General features: G+C 39.9%; 2 protein-coding genes across 4 annotated transcripts in view; one reads left to right on the top strand and one right to left on the bottom strand.

Moving 5' to 3' along the window:
* The window catches only part of scube1 (signal peptide, CUB domain, EGF-like 1), a 647,001-nt gene that overhangs the window by 111,646 nt on the left and 508,068 nt on the right, over positions 1-27,287 (bottom strand). The gene's annotated exons all lie outside the window — the stretch shown is intronic.
* The window catches only part of sult4a1 (sulfotransferase family 4A, member 1), a 47,880-nt gene that overhangs the window by 8,370 nt on the left and 12,223 nt on the right, over positions 1-27,287 (top strand). For all 3 annotated transcript variants that reach the window (XR_007569346.1, XM_050036096.1, XM_050036097.1), the window contains exons 2-6: positions 6,833-6,963; positions 10,651-10,731; positions 11,572-11,698; positions 11,825-11,919; positions 20,601-20,739. Coding sequence is in view for 2 of the 3 variants with exons in the window: in XM_050036096.1 (XP_049892053.1) it covers positions 6,833-6,963; positions 10,651-10,731; positions 11,572-11,698; positions 11,825-11,919; positions 20,601-20,739 (573 nt within the window). In the remaining variant the exon portion in view is untranslated. The remainder of the gene's footprint in view (positions 1-6,832; positions 6,964-10,650; positions 10,732-11,571; positions 11,699-11,824; positions 11,920-20,600; positions 20,740-27,287) is intronic.

Raw genomic sequence — 27,287 nt, 5'->3', positions numbered from 1 at the left:
CATCCAGCCGTTACAACATGATTGAGCTAGCAAAGCAGTTTTGTGTTGCTATGTGTGGTATATATTCAGTTTTGGGAAATCACGATGTCTAGAAAGCCTCAGTGGCTGCAGCTGACAGGTCTATGGCAAGCCGTTTTAACATTTAATCGCTAAGTTTGACTATCCGGAATTACCATTATAGATATCAACAAGGTCATTTTGACTAGTAGTAATGTCATTGTGACTAGTATGAATTTTAATTGAAGATATCTATAACGTCATTCTGACTAGTCAAAACTGAATTACAGATATCTATGACATGATTCTGACTAGTCAAAACTACAGTTACAGATATCTGTAATTCAGTTTTGACTAGTAAGATTCAAACTATTTTTGCCATTCATGTGTATGGGGTTTGTCATTATAGATATCTACAATTACATTATGACTATCTATAATTCCAGTTTGAGATATCTATAACGTCATTTTGACTAGTCATAATTCAGTTGCAGATATCTACAACGTCATTTTGACTAGTCATAATTCAGTTGCAGATATCTACAATTTAATTTTGACTAGTCATAATTCGAATTCAGGATATCTACAACGTCATTTTGACTATCTGAAACTCAATTCAAGATATCTAGAAAGGACCATGTAGATATCTTCAACTGATGATAATTAAAGATATCATGAACTTGAATTATGACTAGTCAAAATTAAATTGTAGATATCTCAAACTGGAATTACAGATATCCACAATTCAGTTACAGATATCCGCAATAAGAATTGCAGATATCCGCAACTACACTGGAGATATCTATAATGACAAACCCCATACACATGAATGACAAAAATAGTTTGAATCTTACTAGTCAAAACTGAATTACATATCTGTATCCTTGTGTATGATATCTGTAATTAGAGTTTTGACTAGTCAAAATCTAATTACAGTTATCTTGAATAAGAGTTTTGACTAGGCAAAATTATGTTGCAGATATCAGTAATGAATATCCAGTCTAGCGATTAAATGTTAAAACGGCTTGCCATAGGACGTCATCCGTTAAAAGCCTCCCGTTGTCGGATACGTCATGAAACTACTCCAGTTTGCTCAATCATGTTGTAACTAAGACATCCGCTGGAAAAAATATTTTTTTTCACGGACCGTTTATTGAGTTATTACAGACACCGCTAACGGCTAACAGCTAACAGCTAACGGTTAGCCCAGCTAATCTACGATAACCATGTTAATTATTAAACGTGCACACAGAAATAGTAATGTTGGTTCAATCATTGTGTTTATAGACTTTACAAACATCAGATTAGTCTCATCGGTGATATAGTGACGTGAAAAATGTGATATATACACATATATAGCTAAACTCAGCAAGGTAAACGACAAGCCGATTCCCATTTACACAGTGGTAAGAGTGCCGGACTGGAAGTGTCGCACAAAAAAACGGAAGCTGGCTGCGTTCTGTTTTGCCTCCGTGTTTCTGTGAAAAATAAGGTAGATACATTAATCACTAAAGGCAGTGTTTGCTCAGCGGCATATAATTTTATGTACATGACGCAGGAGTTTTCTAACAAACAAAAATTGTGATTGGGTCTGTAGCTGATCAAATCTGGAGCAAGCAGCAACCTCTGGTGCTAAAATGCCAAAAAAAAAGGCATCGCCATGTTTTAGTTCATGAAAGTTATATTAATGTTTTGGTTGTCTAAAAGAGTCTTATTCAGCGCTTCTACTAAAAGAATTCTCAAGGAGTCAGATAATCTTTTTTTTTTTTTTTTTTTTTTAATAATTAGCATTATTACAGTAAACGGTAGCTGAAATTTGGGCTGAGTATTGTTAAAAAATTACAATAAAGGTAGGCTGCCAATACCAGTGCCCTTAAAGTGACACAGATAGGCTACCAATAGAGTGCTTCATGTGATGCCCATAATATGAAGGGACTGATGTGCAATGTAGCCATACTTTTGAACTTTTGGGTGGCAAATCAGAATGCTAACCTTTTTGGGACTGGATGAACTCAGTTCAAATTAAAATAGTGAACTATTGGGGCACTGGTGGCTTACGCCGGATTTCCACTGGATGCGTGTCCGTTGCGGAACGACAGCACTGGTTATCCGCTGCGTACTCCGCCGTCTGTCAATACCCACCGGCTGCGTTTGCTGTGCGGTGCGGTGCAGCTCTGCCGGAAGACATCTCGGTGCACTGCCATGATTAATATCTCCTCGTCCATGGTGTTCACGGGGTGAAATGACGTCTGAAAACCTCTGACCTGTTGACTTCAGGCCTGCCTCTGCCCATTATGTAGTTTTTAAGGTGTAGTGCAGGGAAATATGATCCGCCGTGAACACTGTGTATTTTATTTTGAAAATTAACCGGATGTTTTATTGTGTTTCTGTGCACGACTTCCTGCCCCGCACGATCTGCTCTGTGCTGAATTGCTGCGTTGTGCTCCGGCGTCCGGCAAAAATAGAAGTCCTGCGTATCTGTTGCGGAGGGCTCCGGAGTGCCGGAGCTGAGACGGAGCCGGAACGCAGCACAGCCGCAGCCGGTGGAAACACACACATTGACTAGAATTGAATCCTATCGGCTCCGCCGCCGTGCCGGAGCGGAGACGCAACCAAGACGCATCTGGTGGAAATTGGCCGTTAGTGGTAGAGCAGGCGCCCCATGTACAAGGCTGTTGCTGCAGCGGCCTGGGTTCGACTCCAGCCTGTGGCCCTTTGCTGCATGTCACTCCCTCTCTCTCTCTCCCCCTTCACACTTGCCTGTCCTATACATTAAAGGCTAAAAAGCCCCAAAAAAATATCTTTAAAAAAAAAAAAGAAATAGTGAACTATCAGTGTGAAGTAGTTTATTTTAATCTGTGTGAACTGAACTTTGAGCTAGCTTTTGCAAAGTGTGAACATGCACAACACTGGCTGTCAGCCTGAGAGCATGCCAGTATTCTGCAGAAAAGTGTGACGTAAACAGGACAGACTGTTCATGCTTTGTGGTTAAAGATGTTTATCTGTTTGACCTCAGGCTGGCCACATGCTGGCTGTGAAACCAATGAACCATGTCACCAAGATTTTAGTCATTTTCTTAAAAAAGCTCTCTTGCTCTTGAAGAAAACTTTTATTTCTCTTTTGTACCGGTTATGATGCATGAAAGGGTCCAGCTGTATTTGATTTACCACCAAAATTCTTAGTTATGTTTATAACCACCACTCCTTAATCTCAGACAGAAGTAGCTCCTCAATTTTAGCCAAACCTTATCAACTGAATTTAAAACTGTGGCCTCCAGATCATGCACTGTATAGAATAATGTATATAGCTACTGTGACATCATCCACTAGTTTGTGGACTCCCGCTCTGAAGTTTTGGGTTTAGCATTTTGGCTGTTGCCATGTTGGAGTTTTGGAGCCATAAGTGACTATATCTGGATGAGATTGAGGGTGGAGATAATCTAATGCAAACTGCCAGATAGGTAGTAAATACTGTATTAATAATAAAGTGGAAGAAATAGCCTATCCTCCAAGATTTTACATTGAATTTACCCAGCTAAAGAAGTGTTGGAAAGAATTAAGCTAAAGCTATGTCTATACACTATACATGTGCTTTATGTAATTCAGATAGAGAAAAATCTATTGTTCTTTCACTATTATTCAAGTTCAGTATTCAACAAATATGTTAAACTTAATGAATTGGAAAACGGCTACTAATGTACAGATTGATGTATTTGAAGTAAATGGACTGCACTTGTATAGCATTTTTCTAGTCTTCCGACCACTCAAAGCGCTTTAACACTACGGGCTCTAGTTTCGCAGACCGGGCGAGGCGGGGGCGCAGCGCACCTGCACTTCACCAGCTGGGTGTGGCCAGGCGGATTTTGCAAATTTGGCACACCGTGCGCCTGGCGCAGCTACTCCTCTTTCCCACCTCCGTCCCTCCTACCTGCGCAAGTCAGAAAGAGGGAGGAGAGAAGGCGTGGAGTGGGTTTTACACACATCACACCAATCAAATGAGCCCCTCTCCTCGCCCTTAAATGCGCCGTGCAAAGGCGTAATGAGAGTTTACTGAATTCGCCATGGCAGAAGAGAGCAGCAGCGTCAGATGGCCAAACTTCTCCCAGGAGAAAATTGATGTTTTGGTCTGGGAGGTCTGCTTGCAGTGTCCGAATATACAGAACTGCGAGCAGACCTCCATGGGCTGATGATGCAAAGGTAGCCTGGGAGGAGGTCACCACAATTGTAAATCAATGTTGCATTTCTCTCGTGTGCGCGCGCGCTCTCTCTTTCTCTCTTGCAGTCTCACTCTGTTTCTTTTCTTTTGACTTATCTAAGATGACAGATGCTGAATATATACTCCCTATCTGATGCTGTGGCTGTTTGTGGTTGGCTGAGAGGGATGTGAACTCATTAATTTGCAGCTGTGTTAATCAAATCAGGTTGGGTTTCCATTACGCGTGCCAAATGTGCCAAACGGTGCCAATCCCCTTTGATCTGACATCAGGTGTGACGNTCTATATCACATTCACCCATTCAAACACACATACTAACAGCTGAGGCTACTATACATGGTGCCACCTGCTATCTAGTCAGGGTCCGACGTTAAGGTTTTTTCCTACTTGCCCTGTCGGGCAAGTACTTCTCAAATCTACTTGCCCCATCTAAATTCTTACTTGCCCTGCCTAAGAGGTTCTTTTTCTGGCTGTGTGGTGCATATTTTCGCTCATGACTTATATCTTATGTCAGCAGAGACGCTCAGCCAATGGAGGCAACAGCACATAAAAAAGCAGCACACTGCAACTGGCCCCTCCGAGGACAGAAACAGAAGAGGAAATACACGATTACAGGCCTGGAGTTAAGATATTTTTAGGGCAAGACCACTTTGGCCTTTGATAAATACAAATTTCACGGCCAAAATGTGGGGCGCCAAGGCCAAAACCAATGGCGCAATGACAATATGTGCTAACTACACTGAATGAAGACAAAACAATATATGTGCTGAAAAACAGTACTGAGTTTATTAAAACTGGGTGTGCATGACTGGGGATATATCTCGTTTCTTGTTGTTTTGATTCATGTTCCTTATTTTTTAAGTCTTTGAAATCTCTTTATTCTTTTGTTATCTCCTAGTTATTCTTTATTGTCCTACATACATTTGACCTCTGCATTTGACCCATCCTACTGTATACACTGGGAGCAGTGGGCAGCCACAATGCAGCGTCCGGGGACCAACTCCAGTTCTTTTGCCAGTGCCAGTGGTCAGGGTCACTGACAGGAGTATTCACCTAACATAGCCTACATATCTTTAATTATTTAATTATTTATATGTCTCTATGGATATTTTTACATAAATCCCCAATATTTTATTTGCCTTTAAAAAAATCCTCTTCCTTCATTTAATTTGACAATGTTTATTGTATTGCATTATATGTATTAATTCTCTACAGGATCTTGTATGTTCTTTAATGTGTGTTCGATTTATTGAAAGAAAAAAACAAACAAAAAAACGTTTTGGTGAACCCTGCAGCAAAGTGAACCCTTTTCTTCAGAGAGGATCTTTGCCTCCCAGTTTGCTCCTGGCGACAGAGCAGAGTGAACCGTCTTTCTTCTCAGAGGATCTTTGTCCCATGAGAGCAGGCAGCTGTTCTCCGTGTCCATATTTAAAATATCTTTCGCTGGCGATTTGACAGTCACTAGAAGCACATTATGACTCTTTGTAAAAGTTTCTGTGTGGTACCTGTGTTGTACATGAGCTAACGTTAGCGGGTAAGGACTGAGAGGCTGTCCGGTATGTGTGTGTGTCCGAGTCGGTGCTGCTTGCCCCATCGGGCATGTCTGTGCAGGGTCTGCTGGCCCGCCGGCTATTTTTACTTGCCCCGGGCATTCCGGCAACCGTTAAAACTCCCGTTTTTTCCAAAGAAGCGTGCAGGATGTTGGCACACACAAACTCTATCACAGGGGCACCACATATTGGCATGGGAACAAATAAAGCAGCATTATGCGGAGAAAGACTCTACTTTAATGCAGGGATTATAATTATGATTGAATCATAATTATAATATTATTACTTTCATTAATGTTGTTGTAAGCTATTACTGTTACCTTCGTTACCTGCATCTCTCTCTCTGTCTCTGTCTCTCTCTCTTTCTGTCTCGTTGTGTCATATGTATTACTGTCAGTTTATTATGCTGATCTGTTCTTCTGTCTGTCCTGGAAGAGGGATCCCTCCTCAGTTGCTCTTCCTGAGGTTTCTACTGTTTTTTCCCCGTTAAAGGTTTTTTTTGGGGAGTTTTTGCTTATCCGCTGCGAGGATCATAAGGACAGAGGGATGTCGTATGCTGTAAAGCCCTGTGAGGCAAATTGTGATTTGTGATATTGGGCTTTATAAATAAAATTGATTGATTGATTGATTGATTGATTGATTGATTGGTATTTTTACTTGATAAGTGACTGTTGGTAACAGCAGCAAGATTCGGATTGAATGACAAGGCCGGCTGAAAATGTGGGAAAAATAAACAAGTGCTTATTTTTCAGTGGTGTATTTGCATTATGGATAATTTAGGCACCACATTTCGACAAGAAAGAAGAATGTGTTGAATAACAAAAATGATAATGTGCGTTTTTCCCGTGATGGAGTGCAATACTAAATCAGTGGAGTAGCAGCCACCATTGCTATTTTTTGGGGGGGCACTTGGGGACAGTAGAATAAGCAGATAACACAACACTGACATATTATCACCACCTTATTACTAATGGCTAACATTTCTACTAGGTTTATCCCCTGTGTACATTCACTTCCCTTGTCCTCCTTCTGACATCCCCGGACTGATTGTCCTCTGGTTCTCATCTTCTAGGCACCAGTCTTCTTCAGGAGGTTGTGTATCTCGTGAGTCAGGGAGCAGACCCAGATGAAATCGGCCTTATGAACATTGATGAACAGCTGCCTGTCTTAGAATACCCCCAACCTGGCCTGGACATCATACAGGTAATGAAGCTGAAATCGAGTTAGCAGTGCTTCAGTTCTTTAGCCTGCATGGTCATTTCTGGACTGCAGGAGGTCTGACTCAGTGGGGACTTTTAGGTTAAGGTTTGCTAGTTGGTGGAATAAAGAATTGTCACCATGGGTATTCCTTTTGCTGGGCTCAGCAGCACAAGAACAAACCAACACCTTGTTTACTTGGGAAATATGAGAGGATGCTGATCTCAATTTTACAACAGCCCAATCAAAACAATGCTAGCCCCTCTCGTAATTACAAGGACTGTCTGTTGAAACAGCAAGGTTGATTTAAAGTTCCTCCTTGGACATTGATTAAACCCCTAAAAACTCATCTCTGTTCAACAAAATGACATATTTACAAGTTGTTTTTCCTTGAAAAAGTCCAACACTCAACACCTTCGTCTCATCTTATTTGTGCAGATCTATGAATTTGCAAGTGTATCTCTGCCTCTATCTCCACCCACCTGTCAGCCGCAAGCCTGCAGGTCAGGCTTACCCATGGGTGGATTATGAGACAGTGGGCCCCTGGGCACAGAAATGCAAAAGGCCCCACCACCTCTCCTATATAGGAACAAGACACAGAGACTTTGTGGTGGATTTTCCTTTTTTTGTTGTTGTTTTGCATCTTTTTGTGGTTTTGTGTCTCTTTGAGGTATATTTGTGTCTTTTTGGGTTGTTTTGTTTCTCTGCAGTTGTTTTATGTCTCTGTGTAATTCCTTTTGATATCTTTATTTGTTTTGTGCTCCTTTAAAGGTCAGTTTGTTGTTGTTTTGTGTTTATTTAAAGGGGCCAATTTGTGTCTCTTTGAGGTATATTTGTGTCTGTTTGGGTCATTTTGTTTCCCTTTGTAGTCTTTTGTGTCTCTTTGTAGTTCCTTTTCATGTCTTAATTTGTTGTTTTGTGCTCCTTTAAAGGTCAGTTTGTGTCTTTTTGCATTGTTTTGTTTCTCTTTGTAGTCATTTTGTGTCTCTTTGTAGTTACTCTGCATCTCTTTGTGATCATTTTGAGTCCTTTATTGGTTGATACTTGTAAATTTGAGTGAAATTTATCAGATAAAGGCCCCTGACACTTTGGTCCCCTGGGCTTATGCCTGGTGGGCCTATTCAGTAATCTATCCATGAGCGTACCTGCTCACCTTCAACTCTACTCATAGCTCACTACAACGTTAGAAGTTATAAATAACATGAGCTTTTGGCTTGACTGCGTTATCAAGCAGTTAATATTGTGTTGCTAAAGTTAAATAAAGGTCCCGAGCTCCACATCTGACAAGTTGAAGTAATAGTAAACTTAACTAGCAAAATATGTTACATAACTACAGTACACCTGGCGTCTTCTCTCATTTTGACGTAGCATTTGGCTAATGATATGGAAAGCCCCACCCTATAAGCTGATGCAATTGGTCCCTTAGGTTTGTGATATAACAAACTCTTGCTGTGTGAATCTGTGTATTTGAGGCTGTTATAGATAGACTGCAGTTCCAAATTCCAAGTTCCAAGGGGAAAATGTTCAGCCATGGCGCTGACTAATTATTTTGTTGATATATCTTGAAGCACATAAAAGACACTGTATGGAAAAGTTATCCAAATTAAAAACTTGATTTTCTTTGGAGGGGGTTTAAAGGCTGATCACATACCAAGCCACTGTTGGATGATTTATATCTTTGGATTTGATCAAACAAAAGTTGTTGACCCATGAGTCTGGAAAGTTCTTAATTGCAGCAATAATTCTTTGGTCTACCCTGAAGCATACAAAGTATTAGCATAAATGTGACTGTCTATTCCAGTTCAATCTGTATTGCCACATAGATTGCAAAAGTTTAACACGTGTCAGGTTTTTGGAGAAAATCCCTCTGCACGGGCAACGGTTGAAGCACTTTGAATTGTGTGGGAAAAGGTCTGAAAAGACTAATGATGGGGACTGTAACAGCAGTTGTATAGTGTCTTCTGTGACTCTGCACAGGCTTTCTTTCTTATAAACAGAATCCCTGATGATGCCATCACAGTTTCAGCCACATATTTATAACAGAAAGAGTTACAAACCAGGGGGTGGTCTTTGAAAGATGTCGACATTTACCACACAGGGAAGGATTATTTTTTATGTTTCAAGGTTGATTCATAGGCATAAAAGTCAGGATATCTCAGCTTCTGTGACTTCAATTTTGACTCTGACAAGTCCCCAAACTGTATAGTAGTGTAATACTGAATCACTGGAGTACCTCTTTAAGAAGACTGCAACAGTGCCCAACTCGTCAAGTATGGCAGCTTGGACAGTGCCCCCCACGCATCAAGCTGTGACACTCTAGGTACCCCTCTAGTGTCAGTTTTGGACCATGGATGAACACAACTGGATACAGCGCTGGAGGCAGGGCCCCGTTCATTCCTATGAAAGTTGCCCAGTGTCACATGAGGCCAAAAAAGTTTGACACCTGTGTGTGAAATTACCCAGATCTTTCGCTCTGTTTCCATTTTTTGGGGGTCATACAGCAGGGTGGGGGCTAAGTTCAGGTTTAGCACTTCGCTAACTTGAATGATGTTAAAATGATTTAATGGTGCATGTCTTCTAGACTTTCAAAATGTTATTGGACTGAATGGATCAAATTCTGATAGTAAAGGAGTCATTTTCCAAGTGTTGATATTACAAAAATATTTATCCACTAATCTACAGATGTCTCTTTCACAATGTAAGTCTATCAGAAAAAAAGCCTCTTTGGGGTACAGGGCATCACATGAAAAACATTGTAATTCCAAGGTTTGGCCACTATTTTAAATAGGCTTCAAAGCCTGGCACTGTTCCTGGGGGCTTGTTTTGTACGTGTCAGTTTCCACTGGTCTCACCACACATTTCTTCACTTCTTTTCCACACTCTCCATTGATCTGGACTGTTGACCCTAAGTACAAAATCCTCCACCTTCTTCATTTCTACTCACTGTAACCTCACTGTTCCACTAGGGTCCTTCTCATTCACACACATCTATTCTGTCTTGCTACGGCTAACCTTCATTCCCCTCCTTTCCAGGGCATACCTCCACCTCTCAAGATTTTCCTCCACCTTCTCCCTGCTCTCACTACAGATCACAATGTCATCCGCAAACATCATAGTCCATGGAGATTACTGTCTAACCTCATCTGTCAGCCTATGGTTTAGGTTTCATTTTTGTTATTTACCATACCATACACCTTCAAAATTAATCATTCAGGTCGAAAACAAACAAACAAACAAATAATAATGAGTGTTAGCATTATGGCTGCAATTTGTTACATTGCATGTTGCAGTATAACAAAAAAACAGGGAACAAATTAGACGTATAGGCATGGAACAATTGTACAAGACAGATTCAGAGCCAACATTAGCAAACTTGAACTTCTCAAACACATCATCCTTGCCATTTGGATTTTAAACGGAGTTGATTTATTGACTCTGTCTGTACTTTTTACAATGTGGAATCACATCTTTGTTTTTTAGAGTTTCATTAGGTACATTTTTTTTTGTTTTTACCAAATATCACTGAAAGTCTCCAAGGCCAAGCATATTCCTTGAGTGAAAAAGTTGATCACATTTTCCAAGAAATGGAGCTCTGTGTTTTGTGCATGTAACTTTTTGAGCAGAAGACACACCTGTCAGTTCCAGAGCATTCTGCAGGACTGATAAGAAGTAACTTGCTTTGTGTTTCCATAGGAGCTGACATCCCCTCGTCTGATCAAAAGCCATCTTCCCTATCGATTCCTCCCCACAGCCATGCACAACGGAGAGGCCAAGGTCAGCCCACTGACACTGGACAGCACATTAACACTGGCCATGACTCTTCATTGCATTAAAGGAATACTTCATCCACACAATGGCCATTTGTAAATTAATTAGTCATGCCATGTTACCTTGAATTCATAAAAAACTTTGTTTTTCTCAAATACTTACATAAAAAATGGCAGACATATTGATATATTGATTGATTGGGGACCACATTTAACAAAAGCAAGACTATATTAAAACATCCTTATAAACTCACACTATTCGTGCAGTATAATTTAAGTCTCATTCATCCAGTTTTTTTGCTCGGTACTTACCAAACACATGTATTTTTGCTAAAACATAGTATTGGAGTCCGGCTTCGAAGAGAGCATAGATAAGTTTCACTTTACGCTTAATTTTCAATAGTAAGGTTTGAGGGAATATGCATGTGTTAAGGAAGAACTGATTAAGAACTGGATAAATGAGACTTGGATTATACTGCAGGAGTTGTGTGAGAGTTTGTAAACACATGTTTAGATAAAGTTCTTCTGTTTTTTAAATGTGGCCTCCAAGCAATCAATAAATCAATATGTTTGCCGTTATCCATGACGGCATGCCACAAAAAAAGGTTTTCTTCACAAATTGAAGGTAACATGACTAACTGATACACAGGCAGTTATTTGTTTTCACACGGACACCAACACAAACACTTAAAGGAATCATGGTGTTCATGTGTTTCTTTTAATGACAGCAGTCAATATAACAAACGGTTACAGAAAATGAATAAAAGAATGTACTCCAACAACAGCATTATTTAGGACTGATGTTATGTATCTGACTCTGACGAGTATGGTTGTGGTTCTCTTCTAGGTGATTTACATGGCACGTAACCCTAAGGACCTGGTGGTGTCATACTACCAGTTTCACCGCTCTCTCAGGACCATGAGCTACCGGGGAACCTTCCAGGAGTTCTGCCGGCGCTTCATGAATGACAAGCGTAAGTATGTAGGTTACTGGAGGACTGGGACACTGTTATCCTCCTTCCAGTTTTAAATCAGTGAACTCCTTTTGTCTCAATAGTACTGTAAGTTCATCCAGCTGTATCTCTATCTCTCTTTCAAAGTGGGATATGGTTCCTGGTTTGAACATGTTCAGGAATTTTGGGAACATCGTATGGACTCCAATGTCCTCTTCTTGAAATATGAAGACATGTACAAGGTAACATCATGGCTGTCTCTTGTGCTTTTTAGCCTTTATCTGCTAGTTTTTATTTTGACACTGATGTTCACCCAGTAGCCTGGCCATCCTTCGTGAGGATTTGACTCCTCTGACTGTTTTGTGTAATTTAGATAGCAAGTGAGTCAGTAAACCTTTCCAGTGGAGCTGCTGTTCTGATGAATGCAACTGTGTGCTGTTTGGTGTGAAGTTACTGTACTGTAACCTGTACTGAAGGAACATTCTGAGCGTGCATGCTCTTTATCTTTACCCTTACACTCTTTTGTACTGCACTTTCATTGACATGTTTTGGTGAACAGATAAAGTTTGCCTATAGTTCTGCCTTGTGAGTAGTGTGAGGCTTGAGCAGGTAATATTAAATTGCTTCCGGTAGGGTTGGGTCGGTGTGAAAATTTTCAAACCTGTTCAAAATTAAGCCAAACACCGGACCAGAATGGTATACCAAATTTTACCACTACAGTAGGTGTTGCACCTGACTCAGCAGCTGCTCTAGAGTGGAATATAATGACACACTGAATCCATTAAATATGCACCTCTGTTACTTCCTGTAAACTAACACATAATACCAGCTATGCACTCAAAATCAAACTAAAGACATAAGTAGCCTACTTCAAAGATGGGTGTGTAGCCTTTTTGCTATCATCCTATGTTTGTGACTTTTTTTAAAACAGAAAACATGTTTTACCTTGTGATATTTACGGGAAATAACAAACAATATGGCCAACAGCAAGTAGCCTAGCTTGTTCTTAGTGAGTCATTCAGTTTATCAGAAACTTTCAGCTCTCCCGCACTATAATCCCAGCCAGCTACCACCTTATTTAAGTTTTTGTAGTGCAATGAAAAGGTATCATACAGGTAACCCCACATTTCAACCTTCTGAATCAGCCGTTCCTCATCCATTGCGGCACTTTCAAAGCGAATGACAAAAATAGATAGAAACACGGCATCTGACGAACGTTCTGCTCAAAATGGCACCTGCAGCCAGTCAGGACATGTCTTTCATCTGCTTCATATCCACAGTGTTGCTATATTGGTGCAGTCTTTGTTTTCTTGAGAGATTAGCTCTGCCATGTCTCCTCATGGCACCCCAAAAAACACATGAACTTTCTTGTAAACAAACAAAACGTATGCTGCTCACCCCCCTCCCACCTCTACTTAAATTTGATCTCCTTCATGCTGCCGGCACCAGCATAGGCTTAGCACGAAATAGCACACAGCTGGTCAGACACTAATGGCTCCATAAGTCTGTTTACAAACATAATGTGAATTTAATCACATTTTCATATTGCTTATTACTAATGCAATATGAGTTGCATTAAGCGCTGTGATGCTGTCAACACAGTTTGCTGATGTAGGCTACTTTTTAATTTGCTAGAATGTTCTATAATGATAAATGGTGGTTTAGCTGGTTTGCATTAACTCAAACGGGGTTAGGCTTGTACACCTGACTGTACTGGCAGAACCATGGCTGGACTGGGACAAAAAAATAGCCCTGCCATTTTTGGCCATGGCGGCCCACTATGATTGGTGAAATGCCATATGCACACACTATGCTGTTACCAAAATTAAAATAAATCTCAGTAGTACCCTACGTGTCCTGGAAGAGAGTACCAAGGCTAGAAAATCATTGTGCTCATTCACTTCTCATATACATCCTGGTGGTAGTAGATGGCCCCGGAGTACACAATGCCTATACTTTGGTGAAAGCACTTACCAAAGAAACTCTACAAGATTTATTATTTCAATTTTTAATAAAATGTGTGCCAGTACAAATAAGATACAAAAATCAGCAAGACCATACCATCATGTAAAATAAAGACTTCCTCAAAATCGCACCTTAAACATATATATAACATAATATCCATCAATGAATTTAAGGGAATCATAAAGAATGTGGTGTCCTGTTCCTATGGCATTTTTCAAAATCCAAAGGAACTGAACTGAGCAACTGCAGTTTTATCACAATTGACTTTCACTATAAACTACAATGAACTATAGAAGTAGGAGAATAAAATAAACATTAGTAAAAGCCTTTTTGGTTGGTTTAAAGATGTTACTGATTGTCCAAGCTCAGATCCTTAGACAGGGTCTTCCAAAGCAGATGGTCTGAATGCAACATCCAGATCACTATTAGATTTGAGTTTGTATAATATGTGAAACCTTTAAATATTAAATACTAACTGCTTCAAGCTGCCATTCATTCATCACCTAAAGACATTAGGAAACCACATGAGTTTTCTTGAGTTTTCACTCTCCATTAAAATTGCCAACTATTTTGAGAAAACACACAAACCTGGCAACTTGATCATACGGGTAGCACTATGTGGAGTTAAAATGACAAGAACATTTGAGATTGGTAAAAATATTGGTTGGGAGCAATTTAGCAGTGTCTTGACACTGATAGGGACATGCAGTGCCAATACTGATATCAATGCCTGTGCTGACAAAGTCCATAAAGAAAACCTCTCCTTTTACTGTTTTATACCAAAGCAAATACATTACCTTTCTAGTTAAAGCTGCTACAGCCATAAGCTATTTTAACCTGTAGTTTGATCCTCTCTACCTACGTGGAAGACACATGTGTCCTATCTATCTTTCATACAGAATATTCTTGCGTAAAAAATCCCTAAAAGGGAAAAACAACAGCATAATAGCCGATGCAAAATCAATATTTGCCCTTTGCTTTGCCATAGATCCTTTTTCACATTATCTTGGGTTATCACATTTATGAGGCACAGACTCAAACATGTCCTCTCTTTTGCAGATAGGCTTTTCTCAGAATAGATTTCTTAGAACTTAAGGGAGAAGATACAACTAATCAAACAATTTGCTTCGCTTTTGGTATTGTAAAAAACAACAACAGGAAATCATGTTTATAGATGCCCAGTGTATGAATGAATGCATTTAAAAACACATCTCAGATACTGAATATTAATCCTCTACTTGCTTTAACTTGCCATAATTGAAGCAGGTACCAGGGGCGGAGCCAGATGTTGTAAACATTCAGACATGCTTCCCTGGGAAGATGTTTTCCCCCATTTACAGCAGCTATATGTAAAATTCAAGTCATTAGAAATAATAGTATGCCTACAAATCTGCGTCATTTGGAGAAAACATGATAAAAAAACATCATCCTGTAGAACCTACATCCTATTTGTATCTTATTGTATTCCAACTGTCTTTATCATTCTGGCACCGTAACAGTTGTTGAGGATGATTAATTTTCATTCCTGCCATCTAAAAACAAAAATTGTCTGATAAGCTAGAGTAGGAGTTAGGTGTAAACAGCATTACTAATCTAAAAAACTTTTTTTATATACTATGCTGGAGTAGAGATCACAGAATGAATGATTAGATGACAAATCTGTTACATTTGAATCCATGCCATAATAATCTGGGCTGCTTTAATAGCAAAACAAGGACCCCCAACAATGCCAAGTACATGTGGTCTATAATACTCTGAACTGAATATTAGTCTAACATCTATATGAATGCTCAGGACATCATTACACCACTATATATTTATGTAGCAGTAACAGTGTTGGGTAAGTTACTCTCAAAATGCAATCTATCTATTACTATTACTATTACTATTACTAGTTACCATCATTTGAAAGTAATAAGTAACTTATTACACTGTGTCGCTTCCACTAAAATAACCTCAGAAGAACAAACGTTCATTTTAAATGGATGAGGGTCATGTTGTTTTTACAGCAGGTGATCAAAGCACAGAAGTTCCAATTTATTACAGTTCATTTCAAATCCAGTACTGCACAGGTCTGACCCATTCATGCATTCACATACAGTGGGTACCACTCTGTAATAAAATCACTCTGTAATGAAATCCCCTGCTTATCTTAATAATAGCGTGATGATATAGAACCATTAAATAGTGTAGACCTTTTTAGATATGAATAGTCTTGGAAACAGGGAGGGTCAGGCAGAGGATCAAATACTGATAATTATGAGATATAGATCAGTATTTGTGGGCCTATGATATGAAACACAATAAACAAATGTTGAGGCTAGCACAACAAACAGAATGACAAGCCATAAGTCTCAATGACAAGCGCAAATTAATATGCTGGAGCTGGAGGTCCCACCTGTCGGTTCCTCATGTGCCAGAGTTATGGTAAAAACAGGACCGTGTGCCAGTGTTGCTCTGCAGCTGTAGGGGATGTGAATAGAAACACATCAAACACATACTAACATCACCCAGATGTGCTCATCGTTGGGATGAGGAAAAAACGCTGCATTCAGGCAGCCTTAGGATGCAAAAGCAGAATGGGATATGTTGTAGACATTGCAGGTGTATTAATGGAAACAATCCGAACATAAGGCACAGTGTGGCAACACCCAGATATGCTGATCACCAGCACCCTTCTATAATGTAGTCTGTAATGACATGACAACACACAATAACCTTTGGGGCATACTGTTGGCGCACTGGTGGAAGTGGAGTGGTGTAGATCAGTGTGGATAAATGAAAACAAAAAACAGTTTATTTCAGATGGTAATGCATTAAGCAACATTGTAAATGTAGTAATAGGTAACGCGTTATATTACATTGTGACTGCAAAAACGTAATCTATTACTGTACTTTTGTAAAGCGTTACCTGCAACACTGGTAGCAAAATACTGATTTACTTCCATATTGATGCTGTGAATGTTGCACACATAACATTTAATACCTAAAATAATGCATACGTGTCACAATCATAGATTTTGCTTATGGTTTATTTTATGTTTTATTCTGAAGGTCACTCTCTTCAAGTGTCATGTCTTGTCTTACTTCCTGCCTTTGTCTATTTTCCGCTTGTTTTCTGCTTTGTATCAGTCTTGTTAGTCCTCCACTGCTCCAGAGTGTTCCCTGCACACCTGTTGTCTATAGTCTTAGTTATTCACCCTTGTGGTTTCCTACCACACCCTCATTGTCAGCCAATCCCTGTTTCCCTTCTTTTGCACGTGCCTGCCTTCTCCAGCTGTCTTGCTCTTGTGAGTAGTTCTTGGTGTACATATACCTGTGGTTTTCCCTTTGTTTTTTGTCAGTTCATCAGTTCATTTCCTTGACCATTTTCCCTCCCTGTGCTGATCTCTGGTGTTCTTAGTTGGATTGCTTTCCTGTGTTTATCATACTGTCCTGTTTGTTTTCAGTTTAGTTTTGGTGCTTCTTTCTTTTGTACTTTAGGTTACATCTACCTGCATCTTCAGTCAATGTCACCTGCCTGTTTTGGATGTATTATCAGCTACATTAAAGCTTGCTGTATTATTATTATTGCTTCCTTGCGTCCTCTCTCCTCCATGCACTGTCTCATGCACTTTTCGTATGTATACCTTCGAAAAGTAATGCACCAGAATTCATATATAACCCATGTAATCATCAGTATGTAACGTGACAACAACCAAATGTTCTTTTTTCTACACCAAACCTACGTAGTTTTATGTTAAGTAGGTAATGTGACAACAACCAAACATGTTCTTTTTCTTAAACCAAACCTAGGTAACTTTATGTTAAGCATGTAACTGGATGATGCCCAATAGTGTTTCTTTTCTTAAACCTATGTAACTTTACTTGACTTAACCTAACCTATGTATCTTTACGTTTAGTACGTAACTTTTCATTAACTATGTAACGTGGCAAACCCATTTGTGAGGTGCTAATTTATTGGATATGAACCGCCTTCATGTGCATTTTTGTGAGATATCATATGAACCGTTGTATGAGGATTAATTTATCTTCTCACATGACCCAGAAATCGTTCCCCCTTCCCCCATCATTAAGGATCTTCCAATCATTTAAATGCACCTCAAGGTGATGTGAGGTGAGGAGGGAGGTGCTTAGAGTGAGGAAACACAGGTGAATCCTATGCTGAAGTCTTTTATCTAGTGGCATGATGTATAGCCTCATTTTTTTTATCACCCCTCTGTTGAAGTACCTAGCACACTGATCGTGTACTAAAAGGTGGAACCCTGTGTTCCGTTGATTGGTCAATAGTAAACCATCAATCTTGCTCAGACCACAGTGGACTGGAACCATTGTTCCTATGGTGGCTTTTCATCATTACTGGTTAACAGCCGTTGACTGAAAGAAAATAATTGAATTCACTGTGCTGCTCAAAGGCTACTGCAGGCAATTACTGTCAGCTTTAAAGGTGGAATTTTTTTCTTGCATGTTATTCAATGCATGCGATTACAGCGTGAATCTATTAACACACCGTAAATGCTATGACATCTTTGACCATCCTATTTTCATTGTCTTTCTTGCATGATATACGCTTTAGTGTTGATTGGAATTTTGAGCGTTTAAAAAAATGTTTATGAATTTTGAGTGGATCATGTGAACTGTGAGCACTCTATTCTATTTCCTCACTTGAAAAAAAAAATCATTTGAAGTGTTGTTCTGGTGTGCTCAGGCAGCATTACACCCCTACTCTTGCTTGACAAGGACTTTCTATTTTTAAATTTTCACAGAGAGAGAGAGACTCTCAGTCCAACCTGTTCTTTTTTGTCTGAAAATATTAGCATGCAACTGACAAAAGAGACAAAAGTGAGGGACATGAGTAGGAATGTTAGCATAATGTTAGTACCATATGTCACTGACCTTTGGCTGATTTTCACACAAGGTGCATCCTTTTTGAAGATTGCTCCACCCTTAACTATAGCCCCTTTTACATTGCCAGATTTTCTGGGAATGTTGGGCCATTTTGCTGGCAAGCAGCGAGCATTTAGACACAGAGCAGGATTGACGAGTTGATCCGAGGTGCCCAATTTTCCGCCTCGTAGGGTAGTCATATTGGCGGAACTCACGTGTGCTCGATCATGTCTCCTCCTGTGACCCGGAAATTGTATCCCCTCCGCCATCATAAAGGATCTTCCAATCCCTTCTGGAGGAGCTCAGAGCAAGGAACCACCAGTGTATCCTACCCGGAAGTCTTTTATCAAGTGGCATGACCACTTATAATGCCGAACCCATCATGATTCTCTATTCACACAATTTTCCCCCCATGCTTACTTTGTGGTGCTGTGTAAAGGGATCTACAGATAATATAATAGAGCATAGTCGCATGGTGAGGTTTGATAAATGTGCCATCAACTTGTGTGTAATAAACATTACCCTTTAGAATATATAGGATAATTCAATTGTAAGCAGCAGTTTGTTTTTTTGTTAGTTTTTTATTTACAATACAATCAACTAGTGGTTTTTGGGTCAGGGCTTTTTAAACCCCGCCCAACCTGGCCCATTATGAGAACCATTCCACCCTGCCCCAATGTAAATGTTTTTTCTTGTCGGGGAAGAGTCATCCAGGTCATGGTAATCCTAATCCTAATCCTAATCATTTTTTCTGTTTAAAAAGTAGCCTACAAACACAGGAAGACAGCAAGTGGGCTACTCATCCACCTTTTAAGTGGCAATGATTAAGTGTGGTCACAGTACACAGCTGACCTGGTTTGCTTACATGAGTACACAGCTGACCTGGTTTGCTTACATGAGTGCACAGCTGACAGGTACAAAGGTTTGTTTTCATGACATTACAGAAGTGCACATTAAATGGATTCAGTTTGGACAGAGAAGCACTTGCTTGTTGTGAGGGCATGGTTTTAGGCCTACATATTTGCAGAGGATAATATTTATACCGGACAAAATGTCTGGACAGATTTAAATATGTCAGACTTAAAAAGATATTCCTGGTCAAAAGCTAAGTAAGAGAAAGCCTGAGCTTAAAAGTGCTGATGATAAAGCTGCTCGCTGTGTGAGTGAGAGATAAAAAGAGAGAGGGAGTGAGAAAGAGGAAAGGAAAGGGAAGAGAAGGTGGAAGTTGGATTATTGCACAGTGTTTCTAAAAATGATTAATAACTGACTGGTAGTTTACTCAGAAGCTTACCTGATATCAGACAGAGCTTTCAACTGGGATAGTAATCATAACTTAGATTAGATTAAATAAATTAGATTTAAAATGAATATTTAATGGTGATTAAATGTGGCAGCTCTGGATCCTCTGTCCTCGCGTCTCTTCCTCGCCTCCTCCGCTCGGAAGCGAGTGAGGGAAGTGAGGAGACATGTTAATACAATGAATTGCACCCTTTGACTTTGATTTGTTTGAGGAAAGCCTACACCCACCGGAGCTGAGGTGCCCCACATTGGGCAGTGTCCCACATTACAACAATTCACCCACTTTCTCCAGCACTGCTGACAGAACTGCTGCAGAACTACAGACTTTTATGACAAGTCAATAAAGACAAACTTAACCATCATTTGTGTAACAGCTAAGTGATCCCGCTTTGAACACACATATGCATGTGTATACAACTCAGGTCTGTAAACTGATAGCCTATATGTTTAACTGTTTGTAGATGATGCACTGAGCTGTCCATTTTGTCCTTACAGCTGTCATATTGTATGTTTGCAGTAAGTCTTACACAACACATAGGTTGTGTAAGCAAAGGAAACTGTGTATTCTCCACAGTTGTGGGTGGATGCTGTTTGGGGAAACAGAATCACTGCCTTGGTATTATTTAAGAATTCAAGAGGGAGGCAGTTTGCTTTGTATTTCTGTGTGATTATTACTTTCATAGATTTTTTATAAGTCCCTAATTTCTTCCTCTCCTCTCCTCTCCTCTCCTCTCCTCTCCTCTCCTCTCCTCTCCTCTCCTCTCCTCTCCAGGATCTGGGGACGTTGGTGGAACAGTTAGCCCGGTTCCTGGGTGTTTCCTGTGACAAGGCTCAGCTAGAGGGCATGGTGGAGAGCTGCAACCAGCTAATTGAGCAGTGTTCCAACTCAGAGGCACTGTCCATCTGCAGGGGTGAGTGGGAGAGGAAATAAAAGAAAAAGTAAAAGGTGAAACATAACTAGACACAAATAGACTAGATATTATATCCATTCATACTATATCACTCACTTGTTAAGGTTTTCAATTATTCTCAAAATGGACATAAAATATTTTAATATATTTTCTTAGACTCTCCTCCAGAGCCAGACTCTAAACAACTTGTTTCACAGACCTCTTCATGACAAAGTGTTCTCATTCCACCTGTATTTTAACTTGAAAATTCAGGTGGAGGTAGACCACTCATTAAAGATATAGCCAAATAAATAAATAAAAAAATAGGAATCTGGTTCAGTAAAATAATAATAAAACATACGACAGAATATTTAAAGCAGTTACAGTTTTTCCCAGTTGCTAAAACACATTTCTTGAAACCTTCACCCATTTTTCTGAAAATCTTAAACACAAATCCAAAGACTTTGAACTTGTCTATCACCATCAAACTATCATCTCAAAATCAGTTATCCTGTGTTCAAAACCAAACAATGTGTTGAGATCATACACACAGCAAGTAAAATTATTTTCATTACAGAGCATTCGTTAGCCCTATATAAAATAATTTAGGACACAGCATCCAGTTTACATAGTTAATAGAAAATGTTTATTGTTAATTGCATTTATCAAAAATTTATCGTAGTCAAAGTTATATCTATATTCAGCACTTCCATAACAAAAAAACAAAAAACAAAACAAATGAAAAGCACATTACCGCACAGTCAAAGTCACTGAGATTCATTCTCCAACATCATGTCTTTGTGCGGGTCCAGCCAGAGGACTTCATCCACGTCACAGGCAATATTTTCCCTTGCCAGACAACAGGTGAAAAACCTTGTGTGCCGTAACCCAGCCTTGACAAGACTCCACATTTTCATATCATCACAGGCCTGTTCCATTGGCTCCAATAAAGTTTCCCTGGTGTAGGGCTGTCGGTCATAGACCTTGCACTGCCAAGCAGAGAAACACTGCTCTATTTGATTGAGGAAGGGGCTGTAAGGTGGAAGGAAAACCTTGATGAAGCGTTGGTTGGTGGTGAACCACTCACGTATCAGGACAGCAAAGTGAAAGCTCACATTGTCCCAAACTATGACATACACGGGATGCACTGCTTGTTGATCCAGGTGCTCACTGGCTACCCAGAAATGTAAGGACGTGTTCAGTGTTATATGGCCCCAGGTTTGCATGACAGTGGAGAACCCCCCAGTCACAAAGAGTGATGTTCCTGCTTCTCCACCTCCTTTTCACCATATTGAACCCTGCTTCATCTATGAAAATGTATTCATGGGGCTTTTCCATGGAATCCAGTTCAAACACTCTCTATAAAAATAGATAAAAAGTAGTTTAGTCCAGTAAGTGATACAGAAAGACAGACTTCTGCAATAGTGTATTTACAGTATGCACTCCAGATTTACCTACTTTACAGTATAGTTTACAGTACTGTAAAAGTAGCAACTGCAACTACTAGCCTACAGTAGCAGTCAGCCTATGAGCATAGAATTGTCCTGGAAGCATCAGTGCTGAGAGTGTGACTCTCTGATGTCTGTCCAAGGCGAGAGTGGTGGAATGCCACATTGTCCCAGATAATGACGAAGAGTGGCATGCCAAGCCTCAACAGCCCTCTCTCCTCAGGTGGGATCAGCCTGTCATGAAGTGCATTCAGGAATGTTATGAGGCGCTCGGTGTTGTATGGGCCAATAGTGGGGATATGGCATAGGACACCATCATTGGAGATGGCAGCACACATGGTTATGTTGGCGCCCCTCTGTCCTGGAACTGTGATAGTGGCCCTGTACCCAATGAGGTTCCTTCCACGTCTCCTCACTTTACATAGATTGAAGCCAGCTTCATCAACATAAATGAAGACATGATGTGCCCCCTCAGCTTCAAGCTCCATTATTCTCTAAGTAAAAAAAGGCAAAATGACAATGAAAAGTGACTCCAGTTGACTCTAACTGCATGATATGACAAGGCATTACAGTATACTGTAGTAATGTTTCCTTACCTCCACATATTGGCATCTGGCCTCCTTCACAACGTCAGAGTTCCTTTGAAATGGAACTGTATAGAGCTGCTTCATAGCCATATGGTTCCTTCTTAGGATGCGGTCAATGGTGGTCACGCTCACGTTGTTGATGTTCCTAAACATGCCCTGATCTGCGATCACTGCTGCCCTGATTTCACGCAGCCTTATGGCATTGTTTGCCACAACCATGTTCACAACGGCTGCCTCCTGCTCAGCACTAAAAATTCTCCCTCTACCACCAGAGAATGGTAGCCTTTGGATTCTATAAAGAATACATGTAATGGGAATGAGGAAACAATTACATAAAGTATATCACTGAAGATATTTCTGTATATAATGTACAGCAACATTACCTGTTTTCCTGTTGAAAAATTCTGACAATGGATGCGACAGTGTTTCTGTTTAGAACAGGTTGGACTCTTTGTCCAGCCTCTCTAAGTGAAAGGCCATGATTGATAACGTGATCAATAACAGTTGCCTGAATTTCATCAGAAACCTGAGCCCTTCCAACTATACCTTCACCTCGCACTCAGACTCCTCTTCCTCGGACCCCTCTAGCTCTTACTCTCACTCTCATCTGCCTTAGACCTCTTCCATCCATGTTGGCAAAGAACAACACAGACGCTGCACCTTTTAAGGCCTGCAGACTGATTGCTAATTGCAGATTTTTGTGAAGGAGTGTCAAACAGGTGCTTCAGTGATTTCATACTGATGTAGGTAGTTTCTAATAGTTAGGAACAGATGGTTTCTGTTTGGTTACCATAGTTAAAATAATGGAGTTTGGACTGCTTGAATGACATCCGTGTTAACTGTTCTGCAAAAGGGTGGGGAAAATGTGTCAATCCAATGAGAAAGGGTTAACACATTTGCAAGAGGTGTCTTGTGCTCTGCTGAGACAGTGATGATGAAAACTGAGTGGATCCCAGTTTCTTTAAGCAGGTCAAAGTGGTCAAGAAAAACTGTAGTATCAGCGTGCAGGTGCGCATCCTGTGTTTGTCTCCCGCACAGAAATCAGGTTGGAAAAAAGCTGGTTGCATCAATGCACAGATGATCACAGAGTCGCCATTGGTATATATATCTGAATAAGCTTGATACTAGCATTGTTGATGGATGCACATGTGCCACCTGTGCACTCTGAACTGACTTTATCCTGCCCAATTGGTCTGATCACATCACTAGAAACATGTGTGTTCAATTTTGAGTTGTGTGTAAAAGATGATAGCTGCGTTGGAGTTGTGTTCACATTTTGCTGCCAGTGTTTACAATTTTGCAACACAAGTGTATCACTGTGTGAAATGTGCTTAGTGACTGAGAATGTGTTTAAGGTTTAGCAAAAAAAAAAAAAAAAAAAAGCAGTACCTGAACAGTGTTAAAGGTTTGGCCAAAAGAGTGTTCAATTTGAAAAATGTGTTTAGGCTACTGAGAATTTGGTTCAGAGAATAGGGTTTAGTGTTTTAGCAATTTTGAAAAACTGTAAAATTAAAGCAAATGAAATGAAAGATCTGAAACAAGAACTGCTGGAGGTGAGATAGGACAATTTCCTTAAGGATAAATATGAGATAAGCTTTAGATTGTTTTGCATGTTGTTCCAGGTTGCAGGTGCACAGTTACAAAAACTGGATTTTCCAAACTCAGTAAAAACAGCAATGTAACCACATCTCTGTGTGTTTGATAAATGTCCATATAAAAAGACAGAGATTAGGTAATGTGAGGGGTAAAACACCAATAAGGGCTTTATGAAGAAAGCCCAGTGTTTATCAGGCCTTACAGAGAGAGAGAGAGAGGGCCACCCAACCTTAGTATACAGCTCATGATGATGAGTATGACCAGTAATATATTTTAGTGCAAAGTGATAAACAGTGTGCATGGTGTGCAAAGGGTGCATGTATAAAATGTCATCAAAATGCCACCTTTGAGTTTATGTCCAAAATTTGGTGGAGCGCTCCTTTAATGGCTCTAAAAATGTCACCTTCAGTCAAGTAGTACAATAGTGTATACGGTATATAACAGAATTGTGGATTCCAAACAGTGTGCAAAAAACATATGTTTAAATTAGTTCATAAACAGGTAGACTGCTCTCCACTTGCACAGAATTGAATATATTTTAACGCCCTGTTTTCACTCAGGTATGTGTATGGAGACGATGCAACCCAAAGTCTATTCATTCCTATAGGAATCTCCATGATATCTGATGTGCCTGCAAAACTCCTCACTTCTGTAATATTTTGGTCAAGAATTTGCCTCAAGTACATAAAAAGAATTGAACTTTTGCAGTGGATTTCGGAGACTGTATGACAGTGTGCTAGCTTAGCTAACAGGCTGCTAACTAGCTAACTAGATATTTTCTGAGATTCAGTTGCTGATTGTCAAGTGAGTTTGTATGATTAAGAATAACTTGTGTATCTGGATATAATACATTGTCAATTTGAGTAATGTTATTCTGCTAAAATAAAGTTATACATTATTTACAGTCAGAATGTCATTATCAGTTTGATATAAAATATGAATTTATAATTTTAATATGAAATAGCCTAACGTTAAACAGTCAGATTTATCAGTCTGATATGAAATGGCCTACAGTCAGAACGTCTTTATTAGTCTGATATGAAATATAGTCATCATGTTTATTAGTTTGATATAAAATACAGTCATATGTATCATTTTAATATTAAATACAGACAGTTAAGACCTGTCAAAATAACCAATTTACGAGCAATACAGCTGTATTCCTACGTTTGAATGAAAAGTTAGAAGCATGATTTGCTAAAAACAGGTAAGCTAACACAGGATGCTAGAATGCGGGCATATGACTTTTTCAGCTGTTCATACATCTTTTTAAAGAAATATTTCACAAAACATGCTACGTACCTGGCAGGCCAAGATCTTCATTTATTTGTTGCCATGCAATGTTGGCCCTGTTTTTATATCAGCAATGTTCCAAGCGCATATACTAAAATTCTGGATGGCGAAAAATGGATCCACCATGGCTAAAGTTAGTTTCTATCAGGTTACTATCCATCCATAATGAAATGCAATTCATTGTGTTGGACACTAGAGGCATCATCCATATATTTACAAATCTACGGACACTAGTCCTAGACACATACATAAGTGGAAACAAGGCGTTAGTCTTCTAGTGCATCTGGCTGAACAGAAAAAAAGTCGAAGAAAAACATAAGTCATTGTCCAGTTTAAATTTCCATGAATAAGTGCAACAAATGCGATTCCTGGTAGCAGACTTCGTGGGAGCACTGTGGTAATGCCAAATAAGTCTCGGATACATTTGAGAGAAAGAACTATACAGTCAGAAGAAGAGGACACTGAGAGCAGCAAGACCATAAATGTCATTAAGGCTGCTCTGCTGCACCTCTTAGAGCCATTACATCAGGGCTGATTCATATCAGTGATCTCATGATATCGACTGATTCACCATAGCTCCTCTTACAAAGCTATTTAAAGACCAGGGAGGTCGAGGACAATTACATCACACATAATACATATAACTTTGTTTTGGAGTCTGCTGTAAAGCTGTAGGGTTTAATAAGTTTGTGGATGAGAAGTTATTCTAAGCCAGTAACTTCTAGTGAAGAGTTTAAATGTAGGCTTTAAAGGGTTAGTCCAACCAAATTACAACAAGTGCAATTTTTGGGATACTGTGTCAGTCTCTGAGATACTGTCTCCACCCCAAAACAATGGAAGTAAATGACACCTCATTAGTGGTGTCAACTGCATTGAAAATTTACATCTAAAAATTTTTAAATTAACAGCAACAACTTCACTTTACAAAACAGTGTCCCTGTTCAAAATTTCTTCATACAGCTGTTCATATTATATTTACGGAAATGCACAGACAACGATGTATGATATCTAGGCCTAATAATTACACACTGGTGGCTGGTGCGACCATCATCAGGAGCAATCTGGGGCACAGTATCTTGCCCAAGGATACTTCAATAAGACTGGAGGAGCCGGAGATTGATGACCTGCTCTACCTCTTGAGCCATAGCTGCCCCAACAAATTATCACCCCTACTGGGTTAGGTTAGGTTAGTGCACATGTTTTAGGAAAGTAAAATTACATAGGTTAGGGTTTGGAAAAGAAACATTTTTGGCCACAGTCATGCTACACACTTAACATTAAGGCCTCTAGTTTCGCAGACCGGGTGAGGCGGAGGCGCAGCGCACCTGTGCTTCGCCAACTGGGTGTGGCCAGGCGGATTTTGCAAGTTTGGCACACCGTGCGCGCTGGCACAGCAACTCCTCTTTCCCACCTCCGTTCCTCCTACCTGCACAAGTTGGAAAGAGGGAGGAGAGAAGGCGTGGAGTGGGTTTTACACACATCACACCAATCAAATGAGCCCCTCTCCTCGTCCTTAAATGTTCCGCGCGAAGGCGTAATGAGAGTTTACTCAATTCGCCATGGCAGAAGAGAGCAGCAGCGTCAGACGGCCAAACTTCTCCCAGGAGGAAACTGATGTTTTGGTCCAAGCTCGCAGTGTCCGAAT

This window comes from Epinephelus moara, chromosome 23 (assembly GCF_006386435.1).
Source record: "Epinephelus moara isolate mb chromosome 23, YSFRI_EMoa_1.0, whole genome shotgun sequence".
NCBI classification, from domain to species: domain Eukaryota; kingdom Metazoa; phylum Chordata; class Actinopteri; order Perciformes; family Serranidae; genus Epinephelus; species Epinephelus moara.
Note: the sequence above shows the minus strand (reverse complement) of the source record. Positions and strands in the feature narration are given on the sequence as shown.